The sequence below is a fragment of the Bufo bufo genome, chromosome 6, assembly GCF_905171765.1.
Source record: "Bufo bufo chromosome 6, aBufBuf1.1, whole genome shotgun sequence".
Classification (NCBI taxonomy): Eukaryota; Metazoa; Chordata; class Amphibia; order Anura; family Bufonidae; genus Bufo; species Bufo bufo.
The window spans coordinates 23,902,664-23,930,645 of record NC_053394.1 but is presented as its reverse complement, the minus strand read 5'-3'; the positions used below and the strand labels follow the sequence as shown (position 1 = coordinate 23,930,645).

At 50.6% G+C, this 27,982-nt stretch overlaps 1 protein-coding gene across 2 annotated transcripts; it reads right to left on the bottom strand.

Annotated features, from left to right (window-relative positions):
- Nucleotides 1-2,460: 2,460 nt before the first annotated feature.
- NECAP1 (NECAP endocytosis associated 1) lies at nt 2,461-27,156 on the bottom strand. 2 transcript variants are annotated; one of them, XM_040438767.1, is made up of 8 exons: nt 27,021-27,156; nt 18,765-18,865; nt 15,960-16,064; nt 9,854-9,935; nt 7,603-7,711; nt 6,981-7,146; nt 4,838-4,928; nt 2,461-2,956 (listed from the first exon to the last, which is right to left on the bottom strand). In XM_040438767.1, the coding sequence occupies exons 2-8, from the start codon at nt 18,820-18,822 to the stop codon at nt 2,911-2,913; spliced, it is 657 nt and encodes a 218-aa protein (XP_040294701.1). In that variant the 5' UTR covers nt 18,823-18,865; nt 27,021-27,156; the 3' UTR covers nt 2,461-2,910. The 2 variants fall into 2 exon arrangements, with proteins under 2 accessions (XP_040294701.1, XP_040294700.1); XM_040438766.1 differs by lacking the exon at nt 27,021-27,156 and adding an exon at nt 18,962-20,010.
- Between the last annotated feature and the right edge of the window lie 826 nt (nt 27,157-27,982).

Sequence of the window (27,982 nt, the reverse complement as noted above, 5' to 3'; positions counted from 1 at the left end):
CATTGCTTCCCTGAAAGTACACTGGTAAGAAAGAAAGACTGACCATACTTGTTCCCTGACTGACTCCTTCCTTGGAAGTGGAAGACGGGAGTCCAGCTGAATTCCTAAGAAAACGCAAACTTGAGAAGGAATCGGGTATGATTTTTTTTCCAATTTATTTTTCATCCCAGATTTTGCTAAGAATTCTACATCTTTTTCTAGTCTCTGCAATGGACCGGAAGCCGCCTGAACACAGCCACAGCGGGTCACCAATGAGGCAGAGCAGGCTCGGGCAGCGGCTCCCCCAGGAGACTGACGCCGCCAGGGATAGGTGTGAACCAAGCAACGGTAGGAGCCAGAGGTCCTCAGGTACCTCCTATCCGGAGGACAGGAAACCTGAACTGAGGTGTGGTAGGGGTGTGAACCATTTTATCTCTTCAAGTTTCCTGTCCTGGATGGGAGGTCCTAGTCGCTTGTGTGAAAGGGGCCTAAGGGTTACATAGCATCATAAACCAATATAATGCTATGCGACCCCCGCAGTGCTGGGAGGTCAGGACAGGAGCTGCCGCATACTCACTCGTCTGAAAGGGGCCTTACTAGTAGGCTTAAAGGGGTTGTATGGCGGTGCAGCTGACAATCCCTGGGGTCCTAACCTGTGCCCCTTAACATAAAATAAACCCCACTCCGGCTGTCGCAAAACTACAATTCACAGCATACCAGGACAACCTGTCAGCGGTCCCTCCACTGCTCCGTTCCCAGCTGCTTCCAGTCCCTGCAGGACCAGGAAGTGAATTGGTCCCAGTGTCCGCTGCAATCACAGGCCCAGCTGTCACATTGGCTTGCGCAATACACCACCATTACCTAATGGTTGCTGTCACCCAACTTTCCGATATACAGATATAATTCTATCGAAGATGAAATATAGCCCTCAAGAAATATACAATCCCAGGGGAGAAACGTACAGACTGGGAGAGACGGCTCTCGGAAGGTACTGGTTTTCATTGTGGAGATCCAGCCGCTGTAGGTATTGTACCTTGGGAAAACATATGCAAATTAGCTTTCCAACAGAGTTGGCCGGCTCCCCAGCTGTTATACAATCCCAGAGGAGAAAATATTGGAAGGTACTGGTTTTCATTGCGGAGATGCAGCCGCTGTAGGCAATGCACACTGGGGAAATGCATGCAAATTCTCTAGAATGCCCAAACTGCGGCCCTCCGGCTGTCGCAAAACTACAATTCCCAGCATACCAGGACAACGTACAGCTATTAGGGCATGCTGAGAGTTGTAGTTTTGCAACAGCTGGAGGGCTGCAGGTTGAGCGTGCCTGCTCTAGAAGAACAGAAACTGTCTCCCTAGTGTAGGTATCTGCAACCTTCGGCACTCCAGCTGCTATGAAACTACCACTCCCAGCATGGACTTACTTGCACATTGTTCTTGTAACTCGCAGAGAAGTGAAAAGAGGATTCTGGGAGTAGTAGTTCGTTTCAGAACAGCTTGAGGTTGCCGATCCCCACTCTAGCGCCACCTATAGGCTCCCAGACTATAATACAATCACAGAGGAGAAGCTCTTGCCTGGTACAGGTTTTCCTTCCAGTCGATGCAAATTCTCTAGAGCAGGCATCCTCAAACTGCGGCCCTCCAGATGTTGCAAAACTACAACTCCCAGCATGCCCGAACAGCCTACAGGTATCCGCCTACAGCAGGGCATTGTGGGAGTTGTAGTTTTACAACAGCTGGAGGGCCGCAGTTTGAGGATGCCTGCCTCTCTAGTGCCACCTACAGGTGGCTGCCCTGTAATCTATTGCCCCCCAGCTTTACACAGTCCCGGAGGAGAAGCAGACACTGTGTCCAAAAACAAAAAGACGCAGAAACACAACCTTAAGTGGTGATGCATTAAATTTATTTTATATACACTTTGTTCTTTTATTGGATCGCTATACAATAAATATGTTTCATGATTACAGGACAAAATACACACAAGTCTACTTACCCCCTCCCCCGCGATACCAGCAAGCCCCCAAAGAACACAGTAAATGACCTCCCAGCAATAGCTTGTGGCTCTAGATTAAATGCTGCAATACTACAACCCCCAGTGGCCGGTGGGAGCTGTAGTTTAGCACCACGTGGAGAACCACAGGTTAGAGACCACTGCTGTAGATCTACTGGATGCCAATCACACTGGCGAGCTCCCTTCGGCCTCTTGCACACGACCCTATGGCTTTTTCAGTATTTTGCGGTCAGCAAAAAATACGGATGACGTCCGTGTGCATTCCGTTTTTTGTGGAACGGAACAGCTGGCCCCTCATAGAACAGTACTATCCTTGTCCGTTATGCGGACAATAATAGGACATGTTCTATCTTTGAACGGAAATACGGAAACGGAAGGCATACGGAGAAACTTCCGTTTTTTTAGCGGATCCATTTAAATGAATGGTTCCGTATACGGAACGCAAAAAACAGAATGTAAACGGAAAAGGCTACGGTGGCCTGGATGGCACAAACTAACACTGATTTTAAAACAATAATAATAAAAAAAAATGTATCTAAATGACAATTGTCTGTAAACACAGCAGCTCTGGCACAGATTGGGCACGGGCTTATTACGTTTTGGCGCCAGTCCGCAATACCCTGCACGTACGCGTGGAATGATTACAGTGTGTGTAACTGGTACTTTGGGGGCGGGGGAGGTTGAAAGACAGCAAAACAATGACATGGCGACACGGGGAGCAGGCAGGGACGGGGGACAGGGCAGCGCAAAGAGGAGAAAGAATGAGATGCCCAACACGATGCCCCCTGGGAGACCCACACAGCCCAAATAATGAGGAGACGTCACAATGATAGGCGGTACAGGGCGGCTGTGCTTCCCGGCGGTGGACGGGGGACTGTCTGTTCTCCAAGGGAAGAGAAAAGAAGAGGATCCGGGTGCGGCCATTAGAACTGAACCCAGCTAGAAGACTGCGGAGCCTGAGAGGACAGACTGTTGGACAGAAGAAAGAGGGCAAGCAGGTAAAGGAACAGCGTCTCATACGGCAGAGGCAGGAGGCGTATGACACCACAACTGTAAGGTCAGGTTCCCATTTGGCGGTAGAAGTCAGATACAATGTTCCGCTACTACTGCGCCACAAAGACTGCAGCAGGGAAACGCGCCTGGATGAGGATTTGTGGTTTTCACGCTCTGTATTCACCGGAAAATTCTAGGAAAACGTAATACAACCGTTTATGTAGAAAAGGGAAACCACTTTTTTTGTTACATCCTCCCTGCCCCCACTGAAGAAGCGATAGGGGGGGGGGGGGGGGGGCGGCAGTGTGGGGAAAAACCATGTAATAGAAAGTCTGCAGTTTGTGAATTTGATTTTAAAACATATCAAAGGGGGGGGGGGGGGGGGGCGACGACACAGAAAAACCACCAAGTGTGAACCCGACCTGAAGACAGAGCCCATGTCCAGCACTGAACACTGGGCTATACAAAGATAGAAGCTGCATAAGTAACTGTGTCACCGTGTCCATACATCACCTATCCTGTACTGATCCTGAGTTACATCCTGTATTATACTCCAGAGCTGCACTCACTATTCTGCTGGTGCAGTCACTGTGTACATACATTACTTATCCTGTACTGATCCTGAGTTACATCCTGTATTATACTCCAGAGCTGCACTCACTATTCTGCTGGTGCAGTCACCGTGTCCATACATTACTTATCCTGTACTGATCCCGAGTTACATCCTGTATTATACTCCAGAGCTGCACTCACTATTCTGCTGGTGGAGTCACTGTGTACATACATTACTTATCCTGTACTGATCCCGAGTTACATCCTGTATTATACTCCAGAGCTGCACTCACTATTCTGCTGGTGGAGTCACTGTGTACATACATTACTTATCCTGTACTGATCCCAAGTTACATCCTGTATTATACTCCAGAGCTGCACTCACTATTCTGCTGGTGCAGTCACTGTGTACATACATTACTTATCCTGTACTGATCCTGAGTTACATCCTGTATTATACTCCAGAGCTGCACTCACTATTCTGCTGGTGCAGTCACTGTGTACATACATTACTTATCCTGTACTGATCCTGAGTTACATCCTGTATTATACTCCAGAGCTGCACTCACTATTCTGCTGGTGCAGTCACTGTGTGCATACATTACTTATCCTGTACTGATCCTGAGTTACATCCTGTATTATACTCCAGAGCTGCACTCACTATTCTGCTGGTGCAGTCACTGTGTACATACATTACTTATCCTGTACTGATCCTGAGTTACATCCTGTATTATACTCCAGAGCTGCACTCACTATTCTGCTGGTGCAGTCACTGTGTACATACATTACTTCTCCTGTACTGATCCTGAGTTACATCCTGTATTATACTCCAGAGCTGCACTCACTATTCTGCTGGTGGAGTCACTGTGTACATACATTACTTCTCCTGTACTGATCCTGAGTTACATCCTGTATTATACTCCAGAGCTGTAGTCACTATTCTGCTGGTGCAGTCACTGTGTACATACATTACTTATCCTGTACTGATCCTGAGTTACATCCTGTATTATACTCCAGAGCTGTAGTCACTATTCTGCTGGTGGAGTCACTGTGTACATACATTACTTATCCTGTACTGATCCTGAGTTACATCCTGTATTATACTCCAGAGCTGCACTCACTATTCTGCTGGTGGAGTCACTGTGTACATACATTACTTATCCTGTACTGATCCTGAATTACATCCTGTATTATACTCCAGAGCTGCACTCACTATTCTGCTGGTGCAGTCACTGTGTACATACATTACTTATCCTGTACTGATCCTGAATTACATCCTGTATTATACTCCAGAGCTGCACTCACCTGCTGGCAGTATTAAAATCCCCCCACATGTCTGCGGAGGCAGGAGCAGCTTTAGGAGGTGGCACTGGGGACCCCAAGTCTAGCAAGATGTCTGCGGAAAAAAATAGGATAAACATTTTCTCGCTGACCCCGACAGGTGTGGATTCTGCCCAACAAGACGTTTGTACACAAAAATACAACAGATTTTCACTCGATGGTTAGAATCTGCGCTTTACTCTGACAGTCCATTGATTCCTATAAAACTGTGTAATGCTTCATTTCCCCTGTGGGGGCACTGAAGAGGAACTGAAGACTTGCTGCTGGGTTTCTTGGGAGATGACAGATGATTATTGGGGGCCCCAGCAGCTAACGGGTCCCGGGCCCCCTTTGACTTTTCAGTGAAACATTTACAAATCCTTTTGCCAAAAATGGTGATTATGTTTCTACTCAATGAGATATTTGTTTGGACGCGGCGGCCATTTTTGCCAAATAAGCAACAGGAAGTGCAGCCATATTTGTTGTCACTTTTTAATGAGCCAGTGCTTCACATTGGGTAGTAGTAGAGCCATTCAAAAATATTTTTCAAAAATAAAATATACATTTAAGTGGATTTATTTACTTATTAGGAGGGGGATTTTTTACTGCATTTTATGGGACTTTCATTTCACTCTTTCCCACCAGTAGTGAGGCTGCGATCAGTAGCATTCTGTACGAAATGAATACTTAGAACCAGTTCGCACAGAATTTTTGGTGCTGGATTTGGCTCTAAAAATCAGCTCCAAAAACACCTCGAAAAGTCCCATCCCTGCATCAAAGACTCGCGGAAATAAAAATAAAAAAACACACAGATTCTGCGCTGAATTATGTAGGAGTAAGGGTCCATTCACACGTCCGTAATTTGGGTCCGCATTCGTTCCGCAATTTAAGGACCCATTCATTTTCCATGGGGCTGGAACGGATGCAAATCCACATTTCCTGGATCCGCATCCGTTTTTTCGGGATCCGCAATTTCGTTCCTGGAAAAAATAGAACATGTCCTATTCTTGTCCGCAATTGCGGACCAGAAAGGGCCTTTTCTATTATAGTGTCTGTGATGTGCGGATCCGCAAATTGCGGATCGCACATTGCAGGTGTCCGTGTTTTGCGGATCCGCAATTTACGGATCCGCAAAACACTTACGGACGTGTGAATGGACCCTAGGAGGGAGCCTGCTGTCTGTCAAGCTCCTTAGATGCTGTGATCGCTACTGAGTGAGGCATCTAAGAGGTCGTGCAGGACGAGTGGTTTCTTCGATTCTGGCCGTTACATTGGCCGTCAATCACAGCTTGGCTCTTGCCGTGGATCGCACGGGCACAGCTCTTGTAACCGCGTCGTCGGCATATACGTAACTGTATAGGTCATGGAGTCTTAAAGGGGTTATCCAAGACTTTCATATTTTCATATTTTGATACGGATGGCCTATCTTCAGGTAGGCTACCCATATCAGATGGGCGGCAGTCTGACACCCCGCATCCCCGCTGTTTTGTTGTAGCTCCAGCGCTGGAACTACACAGCTCCATCCACTGCGTGATAAACGGAGCTGGTTACTGCAGCAGTCACCTCCAGGACAGTTAGTAGCTCCGTCCACTGCACAACGCAGTTCCAGAGCTACTACAGAACAGCTGATCGGGGGGGGTCCAGGGTGTCAGACCCCCACCGATCTGATGGCCTGTTATGAGGATAAGCCATCAATATCAAAGTCCTGGAAACCCCTTAAGGGCTCATGCACACAAAGAATTTTCTTTTAGTGTCCGTTTTTTTTTTTTTGCAGACCGTATGCAGAACCATTCATTTCAATGGGTGCACAAAAAAGAAAAACGGAAGTTACTCTGTGTGCATTCCGTTTCCGTATGTCCGTTCCGCAAGTAGTTAGAACATGTCCTATTATTGTCCGCATTACGGACAAGGATATCACTGTTCTATTAGGGGACAGCTGTTCCGTTCTGCAAAATACGGAATGCACACGGACGTTATCCCTTTTTTTTTGCGGAACGCAAAATACATACGGTGGTGTGCATGAGCCCTAACTGTAGTTATTGCGAGTCTCTAGGGATAAGCACCTGATCATGTAGGTGTCTGGGCCCCTTCTATAGTGTAACATATGTTTGCGGAGCGGTGCACGTACCTGGGCTGGAGGGTGTGTTGTTGGGGGGAGATAGATTAGGTGCTGCGGTAGCCACAGGGGTGGTTGGTGTTGGGATTCTCCCCCCAGGAGGAGGAGGAAGCAGAGCAATACCACCAGCGCCGGCGTTCCCTCGAGGCTTACAGGCGCCATCTTTCTTTTTTATGTTCTGGTTAGAGGCAAAAACAAAATATGAAGCATAAAAGGATTGAAAGAAATCAGCGTCTGATCCGTGAGATCTCAGAAGTTTCTGTAATACCGATGACCGCCTGCGAGAAGAAAGTCTTGGATTTTACATTTATAAGGACGACCCTCGCAATGTGAAAGCACCAACTCGCCAGCACACCCCGAAATCCACTGGACCCCTCTGTGTGGAACTGATGCCGAAACATCCGAGTGTGGATTCAGACTTATTTCTAATAGCATCGACATATTGCAGAGCGCTGTGCACAGACTGCAGTCACTCACAGCAGTCCCTAGTCCCAGAAGCTGACAATCTAATCCGCCCATCACTCACATGCACGCAATGATGAAGGCCACTAGTAAACCTGTCAGTAATGAGACTGTAGGATGGACTGCAGCCGAGGACCCCGGTGCCCTCCCGTCACTCACACGATGCACATACCCCAATGTTCAGCTTGATTGTCTGCCCTTCTTTGAATCCTAAATCCAGCTTGGGTAGATTGTCCTGTCCTTGGGGTTCTTTGGAGAAATCCGATTCTTGCTTCACCCACCTAGAGAAATGTTGGTTGACAGTTTGGTTATTTGGAAAAAATCTTTGCAAATTCAAGACAATTTCCACAAAAAAAATTAAATAAATTATATATATATATTTATGTGTAGTTCCAGCACCGGAGCTACAACATAACACTTGATTGGCACGGATACGGGGACCCCCGTCCATCTGATATCGTTGGCCTATTCTGCGGATAGGCCATCAATATGAAAATCCTGGACAACCCCTTTAAATATAAATATTCCATTTGTTCCTTTCGCCATTTCCTATCTGAATGTGGCTTTCCTACGGTTGCAGATCTTCCCAGCGATTCGTCTCAGGCTGCTCCTACTAGCGCATAACATAAGTGATCACTTTACCATCAGCGAGGGTCCGGCCTCTACGACCTCCATCGAACCTGAGTACGCAGTGCTGTTTTTTTCCTGCGCGCAGCAGCGCTCCGTCCACCTGCTCAACGCTGAACAGGAAAAAACTGTGGCTGGGATGCAGCCCTACGTCAGCGCTGCAACCTCCGCATACCCAGGGTCAGTGGGAGTCCCAGAATTAGGACCCCCCCCCCACCAAACACAAAGTGATGGCCTTTCCTAGCAATATACCATCACTTTACAAAATAGGAATACCAGTTCAGAGAAACCGTCTGGATTCTTCTTCCATCCCGTGAATATAAATATGTCTCTGGTCATTTGGAATCCATTGGGTCTGATACAAGTATTCTCCCCTCTGAATGAATTAAAGACTGTTTGGCAATGTTTGCACTTGAATAGTTAGGGTCCAATCACACGTCTGCAAATGGGTCCGCATCCGTTCCGCAAAATATCTATTCTCTATGGGGCCGGAAAAGATGCGGAGAGCACACTATGTGCTCTCCGCATCCGCATTTCCGGAGCGCGGCCCCGCAAAAAAAAAAAAATAGAACATGTCCTATTCTTGTCCAGAATTGCGGATGGGGTGACGGCCGGGTGTATTGCGGATCCGCAATACATCACGGACGTGTGAACGGATCATGAAACTGTGTCCTTGTAGGTTTATTTGAGACCTTGTAGGTTTCTATCAGATGGAAATGTTTGTGGAAGGCTTTGTTCGTGTTATCTGATATAGACTGAGCAAAGAAGAGCTTTGCTCTGAACTCTGCACCAGGTGTTGTCTCTGATAAATGTGTGTAAAGAGAGTCGGCATCGTCTGCATCGTTTGTCTTGGGATTCTGATTTATTGCGGATCTGAGCAGTGGCCGCTCCAAGGTCCGAAATAAACAGAAAATCAAGATCTGCACAGTGACCATCATGTAATCCTGCTACATTCCATTAGGGGGCGAAGCTCTGTGGTATAAAAGCTGGACCTCCTCTATAAGGTAGACGTCCTGTATCTGCGCAGGAAATGGTGGTTCCCAATCCAGTCTCCGATAGTCTCGCTGAACGGACTTCCCAGCTGATGTGTTGCTATCAGATGATGCTAACTCGAGTGGTGATGTAAGGGTACTTTCACACTTGCGGCAGAGGATTCCGGTAGGCAGTTGCCGGATCCGGCAATCTGGACGCAAACGGATGCATCCGGATGCGGATCGTCTCACAAATGCATTGCAATACCTGATCTGTCTCTCCGGTGTCATCCGGAAAAAACGTTAATGTATTTACCTAAAAAGGAGCTCTATATATATATATATTCTGGAAGTGCTGTGGGTAGCCTCTCGTAAAGAGTATCTGAGAGCGGCACTGCGCCAGATAAAGAAATGCAAAGCCAGGGGCAGAATCCAAGTCCTTACCGAATCCTGGATGAAGGCAGAGACGGCCGCACTCCAAAAAGCATCAAAGTTCTATTTACCCAGCGCCGGCTGACATTGGGTGAATAAAACGCTTTTTCTGTTTGGAGTGCGGCCTCCTCGGTCTTCACCTTGAACCTGAAATAGTGCGTTTGTTACCAGTACACGACACCAGTTTCCACCAGTCCTGTAGGTTTGCTGGGCCTCAGCAATACTGCGCTCATAATAACGTAATGTTACGCTGTCCGATGCCTGCAGCTGGTTTTTACGTAACGACGGCCTAGTAAACGCACAGGAGTCTGGAGATGGAGGGCAGAAGGAGAATTCAGATTATAAGTCCTTTCCCTGACCGGTGGCGGTGGCGTGGCTCCGTGTCACACTCACTTGAAGTGGTCCTGTAAAGATACGTTGAAATCAAAGGCATCCCCCCGATCTGCAAACCCGATGCCGATGAAAGCGCTTCTTCCTAAAGGAACAGAGAAACAGGTGGTTAGAAGCCCGGATAAGATGTCTGCTGGAAATCTGCATGGAGCGAGGCGTCCCCCCAGATTATCTAATATCTGCACCGCCCCCCGCGTGGGCGATACAAGGAGCCGGCTCTCAGGGGGGTCTTCTCTTTAATAGTTTTCTAGTTTTGGTATAAAATGACAGGCTGAAGGCAGCAGGATCCACAAGCGGCGCACTGCTAATTACCGGGCTGCGGCTATTTGTTCTAATAGCAAGCACCGCTGCAGTCTGGTATTTAGGGGTGATCCTGCTGACAGGCCGCATCATGCACTACAAAAATACACTATTTTGCAAGTAGGTATAGATAACTGGTATAGATGGGCAGTATAGATAACTGGTATGGATGGGCGGTATAGATAACTGGTATGGATGGGCGGTATAGATAACTGGTATGGATGGGCGGTATAGATAACTGGTATCGATGGGCGGTATAGATAACTGGTATCGATGGGCGGTATAGATAACTGGTATCGATGGGCGGTATAGATAACTGGTATCGATGGGCGGTATAGATAACTGGTATCGATGGGCGGTATAGATAACTGGTATCGATGGGCGGTATAGATAACTGGTATCGATGGGCGGTATAGATAACTGGTATCGATGGGCGGTATAGATAACTTGTATCGATGGGCGGTATAGATAACTTGTATCGATGGGCGGTATAGATAACTTGTATGGATGGGCGGTATAGATAACTGGTATGGATGGGCGGTATAGATAACTGGTATCGATGGGCGGTATAGATAACTGGTATCGATGGGCGGTATAGATAACTGGTATCGATGGGCGGTATAGATAACTGGTATCGATGGGCGGTATAGATAACTGGTATCGATGGGCGGTATAGATAACTGGTATCGATGGGCGGTATAGATAACTGGTATCGATGGGCGGTATAGATAACTTGTATCGATGGGCGGTATAGATAACTGGTATCGATGGGCGGTATAGATAACTGGTATCGATGGGCGGTATAGATAACTGGTATCGATGGGCGGTATAGATAACTGGTATAGATAACTGGTATGGATGGGCGGTATAGATAACTGGTATGGATGGGCGGTATAGATAACTGGTACAGATGGGCGGTATAGATAACTGGTACAGATGGGCGGTATAGATAACTGGTACAGATGGGCGGTATAGATAACTGGTACAGATGGGCGGTATAGATAACTGGTACAGATGGGCGGTATAGATAACTGGTACAGATGGGCGGTATAGATAACTGGTATAGATGGGCGGTATAGATAACTGGTATAGATGGGCGGTATAGATAGCTGGTATAGATGGGCGGTATAGATAGCTGGTATAGATAACTGGTATAGATGGGCGGTATAGATAACTGGTACAGATGGGCGGTATAGATAACTGGTACAGATGGGCGGTATAGATAACTGGTACAGATGGGCGGTATAGATAACTGGTACAGATGGGCGGTATAGATAACTGGTACAGATGGGCGGTATAGATAACTGGTATAGATGGGCGGTATAGATAACTGGTATAGATGGGCGGTATAGATACGCCAGTGCAGTCCAATTTTAGGGGTATAAAATGGCTGTGATTAGCCTCACGTGATCAGGAACCAGCACTGACACGAACAGCGACAGTCCGCGGCACAAACCTTACGTTGCTTCAAAATGCCCTCTGTGGTCGGTGTAACGTGTGGCGGCAGTTGTACACTGGCTGTGCTCGGTGCTGAATGTTAAGGCCTATTACACAGGCTGATTATTCATTATTCGGCGTCCCTTAGGCTGGGTTCAGACCTGAGCGTATTTGATATGCGCGTTTAACGCGCGTTTTTGTCCATAGTCAACGCGCGTATTACGCGCGTTTGTGTGATTGACTGCAGTGTCCTATGGCTGCAAACGCGCGACAAAACGCCCCAAAGAAGCTCAAGAACTTTTTTGAGCGTAGGGCGTTTTTCAGCGCGTTCAAACGCGCTGTAAAACGCTCAAGTGAGAACCAGGGCCATAGGGAAGCATTGGTTTTCATGTGTTGAGCGTTTTACAGCGCGTTTGAACGCGCTGTAAAACGCTCAAGTGTGAACCCAGCCTTAGTGAACATCTGGCAGTGTAATACTGCCGCCGATTACCCGATGAACGAGCAAAAGGGGAAACCGGGATCTTTTAATATGTTAAACAATCCTGGTTTGCCGGCGGCAGATCGCGCTGTGTAATAGACGCTCTGCTGCCGGCAAACAATGAGACAGTATAGGGACGAGCGATGCATTAGCGATCACTCGTCCCGATACTGAGGAGGAGATCGCTGTATGTAAGAGGAGTGGTCTCCTCCTCTAGAGAGCAGGCCTTTACTGAGCGACCGGTGGAGGTGACACCACAGGCTGAGGAGGAGACCGCCGCGCTCTTTAAACCATAGATCCCCACCATCCAATACTGAGGACCAGCATCTAATAACCGTGAAGGCGTCTGTGCGGACTGTTTTGCCGATTTCCCCTGAGGCTGCACCCAGTGACCACGTGGCTGCGGCAGTAATGGTCACCGCCGCTTCCAGAGCTCGATAAGCTCCCAGTATACAGCAATGGATAAGGCAGGTACTAAGCCATGTCTGCCTTCTCTATGGAGGCTCCAGCAGTCTCTGCAGTTATAGCAGGTCCAGCTGTCTCTGCAGTTATAGGAGGTCCAGCTGTCTCTGCAGTTATAGGAGGTCCAGCTGTCTCTGCAGTTATAGGAGGTCCAGCTGTCTCTGCAGTTATAGGAGGTCCAGCTGTCTCTGCAGTTATAGGAGGTCCAGCTGTCTCTGCAGTTATAGGAGGTGCTGCAGTCTCTGTAGTTATAGGAGGTCCAGCTGTCTCTGTTGCAGTCTCTGATGTTATAGGAGGTCCAGCTGTCTCTGCTGCAGTCTCTGCAGTTATAGGAGGTCCAGCTGTCTCTGCTGCAGTCTCTGCAGTTATAGGAGGTCCAGCTGTCTCTGCTGCAGTCTCTGCAGTTATAGGAGGTCCAGCTGTGTCTGCTGCTGCTGCAGTCTCTGCAGTTATAGGAGGTCCAGCTGTCTCTGCTGCTGCAGTCTCTGTAGTTATAGGAGGTCCAGCTGTCTCTGCTGCTGCAGTCTCTGCAGTTATAGGAGGTCCAGCTGTCTCTGCTGCTGCAGTCTCTGCAGTTATAGGAGGTCCAGCTGTCTCTGCTGCTGCAGTCTCTGTAGTTATAGGAGGTCCAGCTGTCTCTGCTGCAGTCTCTGTAGTTATAGGAGGTCCAGCTGTCTCTGCTGCAGTCATAGGAGGTCCAGCTGTCTCTGCTGCTGCAGTCTCTGTAGTTATAGGAGGTCCAGCTATCTCTGCTGCAGTCTCTGCAGTTATAGGAGGTCCAGCTGTCTCTGCTGCCGTCTCTGCAGTTATAGCAGGTCCAGCCGTCTCTGCTGCAGTCTCTGTAGTTATAGGAGGTCCAGCTGTCTCTGCTGCTGCAGTCTCTGCAGTTATAGGAGGTCCAGCTGTCTCTGCTGCAGTCTCTGTAGTTATAGGAGGTCCAGCTGTCTCTGCTGCTGCAGTCTCTGCAGTTATAGGAGGTCCAGCTGTCTCTGCTGCTGCAGTCTCTGCAGTTATAGGAGGTCCAGCTGTCTCTGCTGCAGTCTCTGTAGTTATAGGAGGTCCAGCTGTCTCTGCTGCAGTCATAGGAGGTCCAGCTGTCTCTGCTGCTGCAGTCTCTGCAGTTATAGGAGGTCCAGCTGTCTCTGCTGCAGTCTCTGTAGTTATAGGAGGTCCAGCTGTCTCTGCTGCTGCAGTCTCTGCAGTTATAGGAGGTCCAGCTGTCTCTGCTGCTGCAGTCTCTGCAGTTATAGGAGGTCCAGCTATCTCTGCTGCAGTCTCTGCAGTTATAGGAGGTCCAGCTGTCTCTGCTGCCGTCTCTGCAGTTATAGCAGGTCCAGCCGTCTCTGCAGTTATAGGAGGCCCAGCTGTCGCTGCTGCAGTCTCTGCAGTTATAGCAGGTCCAGCTGTCTCTGCTGCTGCTGCAGTCTCTGCAGTTATAGGAGGTCCAGCTGTCTCTGCTGCTGCTGCAGTCTCTGCAGTTATAGGAGGTCCAGCTGTCTCTGCAGCAGTCTCTGCAGTTATAGCAGGTCCAGCTGTCTCTGCTGCTGCTGCAGTCTCTGCAGTTATAGGAGGTCCAGCTGTCTCTGCTGCAGTCTCTGCAGTTATAGGAGGTCCAGCTGTCGCTGCTGCAGTCTCTGCAGTTATAGCAGGTCCAGCTGTCTCTGCTGCTGCAGTCTCTGCAGTTATAGGAGGTCCAGCTGTCTCTGCTGCAGTCTCTGCAGTTATAGGAGGTCCAGCTGTCGCTGCTGCAGTCTCTGCAGTTATAGGAGGCCCAGCTGTCTCTACTGCTGCTGCAGTCTCTGTAGTTTTAGGAGGTCCAGCTGTCTCTGCTGCAGTCTCTGCAGTTATAGCAGGTCCAGCCGTCTCTGCAGTTATAGGAGGCCCAGCTGTCGCTGCTGCAGTCTCTGCAGTTATAGCAGGTCCAGCTGTCTCTGCTGCTGCTGCAGTCTCTGCAGTTATAGGAGGTCCAGCTGTCTCTGCTGCTGCTGCAGTCTCTGCAGTTATAGGAGGTCCAGCTGTCTCTGCTGCTGCTGCAGTCTCTGCAGTTATAGGAGGTCCAGCTGTCTCTGCAGCAGTCTCTGCAGTTATAGCAGGTCCAGCTGTCTCTGCTGCTGCTGCAGTCTCTGCAGTTATAGGAGGTCCAGCTGTCTCTGCTGCTGCAGTCTCTGCAGTTATAGGAGGTCCAGCTGTCTCTGCTGCTGCAGTCTCTGCAGTTATAGGAGGTCCAGCTGTCTCTGCTGCAGTCTCTGCAGTTATAGGAGGCCCAGCTGTCGCTGCAGTCTCTGTAGTTTTAGGAGGTCCAGCTGTCTCTGCTGCAGTCTCTGCAGTTATAGCAGGTCCAGCTGTCTCTGCTGCTGCTGCAGTCTCTGCAGTTATAGGAGGTCCAGCTGTCTCTGCTGCTGCTGCAGTCTCTGCAGTTATAGGAGGTCCAGCTGTCTCTGCTGCAGTCTCTGCAGTTATAGGAGGCCCAGCTGTCGCTGCTGCAGTCTCTGCAGTTATAGGAGGTCCAGCTGTCTCTGCTGCTGCTGCAGTCTCTGCAGTTATAGGAGGTCCAGCTGTCTCTGCTGCTGCTGCAGTCTCTGCAGTTATAGGAGGTCCAGCTGTCTCTGCTGCAGTCTCTGCAGTTATAGCAGGTCCAGCTGTCGCTGCTGCAGTCTCTGCAGTTATAGGAGGCCCAGCTGTCGCTGCTGCAGTCTCTGCAGTTATAGGAGGTCCAGCTGTCTCTGCTGCTGCTGCAGTCTCTGCAGTTATAGGAGGCCCAGCTGTCTCTACTGCTGCTGCAGTCTCTGTAGTTATAGGAGGTCCGGCTGTCTCTGCTGCTGCTGCAGTCTCTGTAGTTATAGGAGGTCCGGCTGTCTCTACTGCTGCTGCAGTCTCTGTAGTTATAGGAGGTCCGGCTGTCTCTGCTGCAGTCTCTGCAGTTATAGGAGGTCCAGCTGTCTCTGCTGCTGCTGCAGTCTCTGCAGTTATAGGAGGTCCAGCTGTCTCTACTGCTGCTGCAGTCTCTGATGTTATAGGAGGTCCAGCTGTCTCTGCTGCAGTCTCTGCAGTTATAGGAGGTCCAGCTGTCTCTACTGCTGCTGCAGTCTCTGCAGTTATAGCAGGTCCAGCTGTCTCTGCTGCTGCTGCAGTCTCTGTAGTTATAGGAGGTCCAGCTGTCTCTGCTGCTGCTGCAGTCTCTGTAGTTATAGGAGGCCCAGCTGTCTCTGCTGCAGTCTCTGCAGTTATAGGAGGCCCAGCTGTCTCTGCTGCAGTCTCTGTAGTTATAGGAGGTCCAGCTGGACGGCCAGGGGCTAGCTCATTCCTGTGCATGCGCTGCTTTCGTTTGCTACAATACTAGATGGCAGCAACGTGACAAATGCCCTGATCAGATCTGACCCCCAGGTGACCCTACTTGCTAACTTCTCCCTCCGGCCTCCGCATTTTACTTACCGTTTCCGTCCTGAATCCTGATCACAAAGTAACGGCTGGAATCGGTCACTGTTTCCACTGCAAGCCCGGGAAACTGGTCGACTGGAGCCTGAGCGAAGAGTTCTCCTGAGAGAGAGAGAGAGGCGTGAGGTGCGAGGCACAAACCCATCCCTGCAGGGTCACCAGCACTCACCTCCATCCTGACACTCTCCAGCATTGCCACAGTCTGCTATTCTATGTCAGGTAACATCCATCTCATAGCGTCCCAAGCCCCGCACCCCGGGGGGCACCTTCTAATAGCCGGACTACATATAACGGCGCCTCCATGTGCTGTCCGTACATTTCTGATATTACACCCTCCCCCCCCCCCCCCCCCCCAGTTCACTATCTGGACTCCGCCGCTTTGTGTAGTGAAATGTTCAACATGGTTTCAATTCTTCAACATTTTTAAGACCTCTGATTGATGTCAGCGAATGGAAAAATTCCCCATATACATACAAAGGATGACAACCCTCTAAGAGGTAAACCACACAGAACAGACCGCACTGATACACTGTAACAAACTGTCAGCCAGAAAGAACTTGGTGTCGGCACAGAGGAGGGGACGACAGGACAGGAGGAGCAGGGGGTGGTGGTCACATGACAGGAGTAGTAGTCGGGGGGGGGGGGCACATGACAGGAGTAGTAGTCGGGGGGGGGGGTCACATGACAGGAGTAGTAGTCGGGGGGGGTCACATGACAGGAGTAGTAGTCGGGGGGGGGGGGGGGGGGGTCACATGACAGGAGTAGTAGTCGGGGGGGAGGGGGGTTACATGACAGGAGTAGTAGTCGGGGGGGGGGGGGGGGGTCACATGACAGGAGTAGTAGTCGGGGGGGAGGGGGGTTACATGACAGGAGTAGTAGTCGGGGGGGGCACATGACAGGAGTAGTAGTCGGGGGGTCACATGACAGGAGTAGTAGTCGGGGGGGTCACATGACAGGAGTAGTAGTCGGGGGGGTCACATGACAGGAGTAGTAGTCGGGGGGGTCACATGACAGGAGTAGTAGTCGGGGGGGTCACATGACAGGAGTAGTAGTCGGGGGGGTCACATGACAGGAGTAGTAGTCGGGGGGGTCACATGACAGGAGTAGTAGTCGGGGGGGTCACATGACAGGAGTAGTAGTCGGGGGGGTCACATGACAGGAGTAGTAGTCGGGGGGGTCACATGACAGGAGTAGTAGTCGGGGGGGTCACATGACAGGAGTAGTAGTCGGGGGGGGTCACATGACAGGAGTAGTAGTCGGGGGGGGTCACATGACAGGAGTAGTAGTCGGGGGGGGTCACATGACAGGAGTAGTAGTCGGGGGGGGTCACATGACAGGAGTAGTAGTCGGGGGGGGTCACATGACAGGAGTAGTAGTCGGGGGGGGTCACATGACAGGAGTAGTAGTCGGGGGGGGTCACATGACAGGAGTAGTAGTCGGGGGGGGTCACATGACAGGAGTAGTAGTCGGGGGGGGGTCACATGACAGGAGTAGTAGTCGGGGGGGGTCACATGACAGGAGTAGTAGTCGGGGGGGGGTCACATGACAGGAGTAGTAGTCGGGGGGGGTCACATGACAGGAGTAGTAGTCGGGGGGGGTCACATGACAGGAGTAGTAGTCGGGGGGGGTCACATGACAGGAGTAGTAGTCGGGGGGGTCACATGACAGGAGTAGTAGTCGGGGGGGTCACATGACAGGAGTAGTAGTCGGGGGGGGTCACATGACAGGAGTAGTAGTCGGGGGGGTCACATGACAGGAGTAGTAGTCGGGGGGGTCACATGACAGGAGTAGTAGTCGGGGGGGTCACATGACAGGAGTAGTAGTCGGGGGGGTCACATGACAGGAGTAGTAGTCGGGGGGGTCACATGACAGGAGTAGTAGTCGGGGGGGGTCACATGACAGGAGTAGTAGTCGGGGGGGGTCACATGACAGGAGTAGTAGTCGGGGGGGTCACATGACAGGAGTAGTAGTCGGGGGGGGCACATGACAGGAGTAGTAGTCGGGGGGGGCACATGACAGGAGTAGTAGTCGGGGGGGTCACATGACAGGAGTAGTAGTCGGGGGGGTCACATGACAGGAGTAGTAGTCGGGGGGGTCACATGACAGGAGTAGTAGTCGGGGGGGTCACATGACAGGAGTAGTAGTCGGGGGGGTCACATGACAGGAGTAGTAGTCGGGGGGGTCACATGACAGGAGTAGTAGTCGGGGGGGTCACATGACAGGAGTAGTAGTCGGGGGGGTCACATGACAGGAGTAGTAGTCGGGGGGGTCACATGACAGGAGTAGTAGTCGGGGGGGTCACATGACAGGAGTAGTAGTCGGGGGGGTCACATGACAGGAGTAGTAGTCGGGGGGGTCACATGACAGGAGTAGTAGTCGGGGGGGTCACATGACAGGAGTAGTAGTCGGGGGGGTCACATGACAGGAGTAGTAGTCGGGGGGGTCACATGACAGGAGTAGTAGTCGGGGGGGTCACATGACAGGAGTAGTAGTCGGGGGGGTCACATGACAGGAGTAGTAGTCGGGGGGTCACATGACAGGAGTAGTAGTCGGGGGGGTCACATGACAGGAGTAGTAGTCGGGGGGGTCACATGACAGGAGTAGTAGTCGGGGGGTCACATGACAGGAGTAGTAGTCGGGAGGGGTCACATGACAGGAGTAGTAGTCGGGAGGGGTCACATGACAGGAGTAGTAGTCGGGAGGGGTCACATGACAGGAGTAGTAGTCGGGAGGGGTCACATGACAGGAGTAGTAGTCGGGGGGTCACATGACAGGAGTAGTAGTCGGGGGGCTCTCAGGTACCTGACACCTTGTCCTCCAGTTTGATGAAGGCCACTGCCCCCTTGGAGGTCAGCCGCATCCTCCCCGTCCAGTCCGGCTGATCCAGCTTCCAGTCCGAGGCCCTGAGATGGAGACACAGCACGACAGGTAAGGTGTCGGCAGGATTATCGTGACATATGGATGCTGCATCTATATCGGGCTGCTCCAGTCCTCCTCACCTGTAGCCCCGGTTGGATGCCCTCGGCGGGATCCGGTACACGCTTATCTCGGGCTTCACACATAGCACAGACTCGTACTCAGCCTCCGCCGCCATCTTTACCAAACCCTACCAGCTGACAGCTTGACTTCCGCTCGTCACCATGGAGACAGCATCCGGCCGCCATCTTGACCGTCACATGCATCACGTGAGGCCAGACGCCACATTCCAGTTCTGCGGGTTACGTCATGTGCAGTACCTCCATACGACCTGTGGGTGCCGCTGTCGCACTTATAGCTGTTGCCTCCCCTACCCTGGTGTCACAGTAAGGCTACAGCGACACCCAGGGGCCTAAGGGGGTACTGCAGGTCAGCATCCTGTGACTCTAGGGTTTGTGATAATTTAGCAGCAAAACTAAAACTTAAAAATAAAATTCACAATAAAGAACGAACACCCTCAAAATGGCGCCGCTTTTGGGGAAAATTTACATAAAAGTCCCTCTTCTACTTGGTTTGGCGCGTATACTTGAACGTTTTGGCATATTGCTCCCACACACCTTTATTTTTGTGACTGGAAAACCCTAAGAAGGTCTCACACAAAGGACTCTATTTCTCATCAGCATTTTTTCGGATGGCACACTGACCTATTCATTTCTATGGGGCGATGCGCCATTGTGGATCCGTGTAGCCATTCCGTCCATATTGCTGACGACAATAGTCATTTGTATTGATGGGAGGGAGAAAAATGCAGAATGCACATGGAGGGTATCCAAACACCTCCCAATCATCCCACACCTGCGGGACAGTCCTGGATTCCGGTGGCTGTCCCGTGGTCCCGGGAGGTACGAGGTATGTCCCGCTATGAACTGTCTCTGTGTCCTTAGGAATGATGAAGCAGGGAGCTGCCTGGTGCCCGCTTCACCATTTAGCTGCCGACGCTCCGCAGCAGGCACCATGCTGACATACATACACCGCGGTGCTGGTGGAGCGTGCAGGCCCGGGAACCACCAGCGCAGGAGGTGCTCCAATCATCCAGGAAATGCCTTTATTAACATAGGTGGCACTACTAAGAGGGGGGCACAATGTGGGCATTACTACTGTGAGGAGGGCACAGTGTGGGAATAACTTGTGTGAGGGGGCACAATGTGGGCATAGCTACTGTGAGGGGGCACAATTAGAGATGGCCTTGCGCTTCACCCCGCAGTCGTTTCGCGGCAAACTTTGCTTATTTGCGATTCGCCAAACATGCGAACATATGGCGATATTCGCACGCGCCATATTTTTTTGCATAGAGCCGAACTTTGACCCATGACAGATCTATCAGGTGGGACAGGACAGCCAATTGAGACGTTTCAGCTCATGGACACACCCCCACCCCAGTGTAGGGAGAGGTTGCTGTGTGGAGCAGGGACAGGTTGTTAGGGACACCAAACGCTAGCTAATAAGGCCACAAAAGTCCTTCTAAGGACTGGTATCGGTGTGCTATCGATAGGTGTGATACACAGAGGGGTGCGATATACTTATAATATACTTTCTAACATAGAAAGTATATTATAGTGCATTTGTATTGTGCAGCATTTGTGTGCGGTTCTGCTGAGATACAGCAGCTATATAGAGGGACAAACGCTATTGGAACAACTAATTGCAAAGGGTGTGATATACCAGTTGCCCCCCAAAAAACCAGCTTGAGGGGTGTGATGTAACTTCTTCCACAAATAATGCTCTTCTCTTCTCTCAGAGGATCATTTTTAAAAAGACAACCAGAGGAAGAGGCAGGCCGTTCCGCAGGGGTGGTAGGGGTCGGGCAGGTGCACCAGGCCGGAGCCAAAGTGGGAAGTTGGAGAAGGTGCGTGCGATTAGGTCAAAGGACGCACCAGACTTGGTTGAGTGGCTCACTCAGCCTTCCGCTTCTGCACCCTCCTCATCCTCTGTATCTGGACCCTCTTCACTCTTAGTTGTGTGCACCTCCAAAGACACCACCATAGCCCCTCCACTCGAGTCAGAGGAATTATTTTCCCATCCATTCCCAGACCTTACCGATGAGCAGCCATTCTTGGCATTGGATGAGGAAGAGGAGGTAGCAACAGCCGCCACCCAGCGGTCTGACAACAGTACCCACATCAGCCCAAGGAGGGAGGTCCCCGCTTTTGCCGCCTACTCCAAGGTCTCTAACGTCAGTGGTGGTGAAGGTGACGATGATGACTTGTCGATGGACATCACGTGGGTGCCCACAGGAGAGGAAGAGGAGGGGCATTCAGAAGGAAGAGACGGAGCAGCAGATAGGGAGGAGAAGGAGGAGAATCAGGCAGAACTCGCAGTGCACAGAAGGCAAAAAACAGACTGCAAATGTATCTGGAGCGAGCCATCCACCATGCACGGTCACATCTGGCGCTCCCAGGATGCCGGCACATGGCTCCGCAGTGTGGGCTTTTTTTTTATACGTCAGCTTCTGAGTATTGCCATCTGCAGCCTGTGCTGTCAACACATAAGTCGCGGTAAGCCCAAAACTCACCTAGGGACGACTGCCTTAAGAAGGCACCTGGCCTCCCATCACCGAGCCAGTGGGAGCAACGCCGTCAGAACCCACAAAGCCACACTCCCGGCGCTCCACGTCCTGCCTCTTCTCCTCCCATTTGTCCTCCACTCCACCTTCCACCGTGCCGTCGTCGCGTTCATCTGGCAGAAGGCAGGCTTCCGTGGCCCAAATGTTCGAGATTAAAAAAATTATGACGCTGGATAACCCTCTTGCCCAATAGCTGACCGCTGGCTTGTCGGAACTGCTAGCCTGCCAACTACTGCCTTATAAACTGGTGGACTCGGAGACCTTTAGAAAATTTGTGGCCATTGGCACACCGCAATGGAAGGTCCCCGGAAGGAAATATTTCTCCCAGAAGGGCATCCCGGAGCTATACAGTATGACCACGTGCAGCGGCAAGTGAATGTATCTCTGGCACACAGTGTCTGTGCCAAGATACATCTGACCACAGACATGTGGTTTAGCAAACACGGGCAGGGAAGGTACATAACTTTTACTGCCCACTGGGTGAACCTTCTGACGGCTGTCAAGCATTTAACCCGTGGCACCCGTGTGGTTTTGGTGTTACCGCCACGGATTGCATGCAGGCCTGCCTCTTCTTCTCCTCCTCCATCTCCTCCTGGGCTGACTCCTCCTTTTCCACTGCTGCCGCCTCTTCCGCTGCACCCCCCAAGCTCCCCAGAACCGATTCGACGTGCCAGGTGAGACGTTGCCATGCTGTGCTGCGGCTGTTGTGCCTGGAAGCCAAGAGCCACACCGGTCCTGCACTGCTTTCAGCTCTGCGGTCACAGGCCGATCAGTGGCTAACCCCGCTCAATTTGACAGTTGGTAAAGTGGTGTGCGACAACGGTGTCAATCTGCTGAGCGTGCTGAAACAGGGCAAAATGACAAACGTGCCGTACATGGCACACGTCCTGAACTTAGTCGTTCAGCGATTCGTTGCCAAATACCCCGGGGTCCAGGACGTCTTGCGGCAGGCCAGGAAAATCTCTGGCCATTTTAGAAGATCTTACACGGCCATGGCTCGCCTTGCTGATGTTCAGCGGCGACACCACCTGCCAGTCAGATGTCTGATTTGTGACAGCCCGACGCGATGGAACTCAACCTTGTATATGCTTGAAGGCTGCTCCATCAGCAACGTGCTGTTAACGACTATCTGTACGAACTCTGCAGCAGGACAGGTTCTAGGGAGCTTGGTTTCTTTTCACCGCGCCAGTGGCTGCTCATGCGCGACGCATGCAGACTTCGACGGCCATTTGATGAGATCACCAAACTGCTCAGTGGCAGCCAGGGCGCCATCAGTGACATCATACCTTACGCCTTCTTTCTGGAGCGTGCATTGCGTTGTGTCATTCGAGGAGCAGGAAGATGAGGAAGTTGCAATGCTGGATGAATTCCCAGGGGGGGCTACTCCATCTGAGACAAGTCAACAACAGGAGTCTGAAGAGGAGTCAGAGGAGGATGGTGACGGGGCAGAGGAGGAGCAAGAAGAGCAGACTTTAAACTTCTCGGGGATCCTTGGTGTTGTCCGTGGCTGGGGAGGAGACCGAAGACGACATTCTCCTGGGCGCTCCACCGCTTCCAATTTAGTGCAAATGGTGGTCTTCATGTTCCAGTGTTTGAAGAGGGACCCCGTATAAAAAGCATAAAGGTCAAGGACCAATACTGGGTGGCAACGTACTTAGACCCCCAGTACAAACACAAAATGGCGGACATGTTACCAGCATCACAGAGGGTTGGCAGAATGCAGCATTTCCAGGCCTTGCTGCGAGAGATGCTGCATTCTGCTGCTGCGGGCGCTGGCAGAGGAATTTCCACCCACAGAAAAACAGGTGCGGGTACCAATCCTACGGAGCTTGCAAGAAGAGGGCGGTTTGAAGATGTGTTGGTCACTTTGGATATGAGATCATTCTTGCAGCCAACCCATCGACAGCCGCCCTCCGGATCCAGCCTCAGGGAACGCCTAGACCAGTGATGGCGAACCTATGGCACGGGTGCCAGAGTCGGCACTTAGAGCTCTCTCTGTGGGCACGCGCACCCTGGAAAAAAAGTCTATGGTGTACCAATATACTCTGGACTTTACCAGCCATTCATCAGCGCTGGGCACACTATGAACAGCACATTGAATGTAGGCAGGTCATTATACTTAAATGATAAAGTACATGGAAAATATACTATACTGGACTGGAGTATTCCGGTTACATTGCCGTGTTGGCACTTTGCGATAAATAAGTGGGTTTTGGGCTGCAGTTTGGGCACCCGGTCTCTAACAGGTTCGCCATCACTGGCCTAGACCGACAGGTGTCTGACTACATCAGGTTAACGGGCGATGTGGACGCTCTGAGAAGCAAGGAACCCCTGCACTACTGGGTGTGCAGGCTTGACTTGTGGCCAGAGCTGGCACAATTTGCCATGGAACTCTTGGCTTGCCCCTCGTCGAGTGTCCTGTCCGAAAGGGCATTCAGCGCAGCAGGGGGGATCGTGACCGATAAGCGCAAGTGTAATTGAATTTCCTCATGCCAGCCCACACATATCCGCCACCACCCAGAACAAAGAATGGTCCTTGCCTTATGTATATACAGCAGCATAAACGGCTTTTTATGTCCGTTGAATGCCTAATTTTTGGGGCCTGTAGTGGCCGATAGTTACATATTTATCCTGTGACCGCCTAATGTACCTCCAGCCACGGAATCCAAAGTTCTTTGCTGTCAGGTGAACGCCTATTGGCAAATTTTTGGGGTCTGTACTGGCCGAGAGTTAATTTTTTTTCATCTCTAGCCACATAATCACACCCCTGTCTCACTCCTCTGCCTCTCATTATGGTGGCATATGAACCGCATTCACCATAAGGACCTTCTAGTGTCACAGGGTCATGTGACTGTGCCCCCTTATACCCTGCATTGTGCCCTCTTACCACACCCTGTGCAGTGCCCCTAGTCATTCCCTGTACTGTGCCCTCCTATACCCTTTTATCCGGTCACAGTATGGCGGTGGTATCCAATAACTGGATGGCCATAACTGTATCCCTTTCCCTGCCCACGCCATCCTTTTTTTAGACCTGGCCTGAGCAGGAAAAATATGCAGATTGCGGTGCTAAGGACCTTTGCGCCACAATCTGTGTCAGAAATACGCCTAACATAGACGCATTTCTATATAATAAATGACCCCCTAATTGTATTATTATTCGGGGGTAGGGCTAATATCTTTATAGTATATAGATTCTAGTGTATTATACTGTGCCCTGTATTTCCCAGTAGAAAATTATCCTTGGGAAGCACAGTCCTCACCCCTGACCACCAGGACCAGGTGGCGCTCTGTCAGTACATGGCGGCCTCCCCTCTCCGCCACGCTGCTCCGCTGTGTACTGGCGCTTATTCTGACACTAGGGCTGGGTTCACATCCTATTTTTGCCATCCATTTAATGCATACCAAAAATGTATGCTATAACAGATGCCTCAGACCGATGCCGTACAGTGGCGTCCGTTCACCATACAGTTCCATGGTAGAAAAAAAATTACGTTAACGTATGCATTTTGGTAATGGACTCTGCAGGATACTAAAACGTGGAGTGCTGCACATTTGTATACATCAAACCGATAGGAAATAAAAAAAATTCTAGGCTCCAGCAGGGCACATTTTTGAGGGTCCATTCACACGTCCGTGGTGTAATCCACAAATTGCGAATCCACAATACACCCGGCCAGCACCCCCCATAGAACTGTCTATTCTTGTCCGCAATTGCCGACAAGAATAGGACATGTTCTATTTTTTTGCGGAGCCGCGGCCCGGAAGTTCGGGGCAACGCTCTGGAAATGTGTGCTCTCCGCCTCCCATTCTGCCCCATTAATTGAATGAATGAATGTGTCCGCACCCGTTCCCGATATTGCGGAACGGATGCGGACCCATTTGTGGACGTGTGAATGGACCCTAAGATGCATAAAAAAGGCCCCTGATTAAAATACATATTTTATGTGGAAATTTTTGCCAATGACCCCCCTCTGGTATGTCACTGTCCATGTTGTGGGACTATTTGTGCACTTCTAGTAAGTACGGTATTTGGTGGCTGCAAATATGACCTGAAGTTTTCCAGGTTCGCCTGCCATTAAAGTCAATGGGGCCCGCCGCAAACGCGTGGTTTGCGAACATTTGATCGCGAACGCGTGTTCGCGAATCATCCCGGCCGATGTTCGTCCATCACTAATTACTACTGTGAGGGGGCACAATGCGGGCATTACTACTGTGAGGGGGCGCCATGCGGACATTACTACTGTGAGGGGGCACCATGCGGGCATTACTACTGTGAGGGGGCACCATGCGGGCATTACTACTGTGAGGGGGCACCATGCGGACATTACTACTGTGAGGGGGCAAAATGCGGTCATTACTACTGTGAGAGGGCACAATGCGGACATTACTACTGTGAGAGGGCACAATGCGGACATTACTACTGTGAGAGGGCACAATGCGGACATTACTACTGTGAGGGGGCACAATGCGGGCATTACTACTGTGAGGGGGCACAATGCGGGCATTACTACTGTGAGGGGGGAAAAATGCAGGCATTACTACTGTGAAGGGGCACAATGCGGACATTACTACTGTGAGAGGGCACAATGCGAACATTACTACTGTGAAGGGGCACAATGCGGACATTACTACTGTGAGGGGGCACAATGCGGACATTACTACTGTGAGGGGGCACAATGCGGGCATTACTACTGTGAGGAGGCACAATGCAGGCATTACTACTGTGAAGGGGCACAATACAGACATTACTACTGTGAGGGGGCACAATGCGGGCATTACTACTGTGAGGGGGCACAATGCGGACATTACTACTGTGAAGGGACACAATGTGGACATCAGTACTGTGAGGGGGGACAATGCGGACATTACTCCTGTGAGGGGGCACAATGCGGGCAATACTACTGTGAGGGGGCACAATGCGGGCAATACTACTTTGAGGGGGCACAATGCGGACATTACTACTGTGAGGGGGCACAATGCGGGCAATACTACTGTGAGGGGGCACAATGCGGACATTAGTACTGTGAGGGGGCACAATGCGGACATTACTACTGTGAGGGGGCACAATGCGGACATTACTACTGTGAGGGGGCACAATGCGGGCATTACTACTGTGAGGGGGCACAATGCGGACATTACTACTGTGAGGGGTCACAATGCGGACATTACTACTGTGAGGGGGCACATTGTGGGTATTACTATGGTGAGGGGGCACATTGTGGGTATTACTATGGTGAGGGGGCACATTGTGGGTATTACTATGGTGAGGGGGCACATTGTGGGTATTACTATGGTGAGGGGGCACAATGTAAATATAACTGTGGGGGCACTAAGGGACTGGGCGTGTATAGTTATGCACAGGGAAGGGTTAGAGGCGTGGCTTATTATTATACATTCGCTGCGCCGCTGCCATTGTCCCTCCTTGTCATTTCCAACAGTTGGGAGGTACGTACAGTATTCATGTTTGTGAATCCGTTGTTTTGCGTCGTGTGCGGGAGGCTTAAAGGGATATTTCATACTTGCCGACTCCAACGCCTTGTCGACTGAAATGTCCAGGAGGCTACGGAAAAGGAGGAACCCCACAGACTCCGGGGACAGGTGAAAAATCTCCCCAAAGCTTCACTCCAAACAGGCTCGCCGTCTTCAGATTCACCAGACTTCCCTTTCGAACACAATTCGTGGTGACCCGATGAGACGCCTATTTCTGGGACGCCCCGCTGACTGATTCCTGATTCAGCAGTTTGCATCGTTGCATGTATTGTTCTATTTTTATGAAATTGTCACTTTCCGAAAAAAAATGCAGAAGTTTAAGTGCAAGTTCTGGTTTGTCACATGGTGGGCATTTCGCTCACATATAATCTGGGGTGTTACATACGCCCGCCATGCCGTGACGCTCAAAAAGCGTTGATGCTGCTTTTCCGGAGAACGCTTCATTACAGAACTGCAAGATACAGAGTCTGAGATCTCGAGCCACCATTGATTTCCAGAATTGAAGGGCTCTAGAAAGTCAGTAAGCCCCTCTTCTAAATACCCAGCTTGTCCCATCGGATGTCATTGTATGCCGTATATTCCCCATAGAATGCCAGTGGAGCTGCACCGAACGTAACATGGCGCAAAATGCGGTTACGTATTTATTTATTTTTTGTTTTCCCTTTAATATTTGTTTATTGACAGAAAAAAACATACAAAATTATTAACTTAATCTTAAACATTATTACATTTTAAATTTTGACCCCCAAACCCCCCCCCCCCCTCCTTGTGATGCGTCTCCTATCCCTTCCGTCAAGCAAGTGTAGTGTACGGGAAATGTAATGCCCGTCACTACAAAAGTGTCACTTGGTGTGCTGTCGTCCCTCCTTAATCATGGGGAAGTTGGTATATGTCAGTTTTATAAAATGTCATGTAATGCTATGTGTTTCCCTGTTACTATGACACTTGCATGTACAGGCCTGCTAGGGGTGTCATTCCAGCTTCTAGTCAC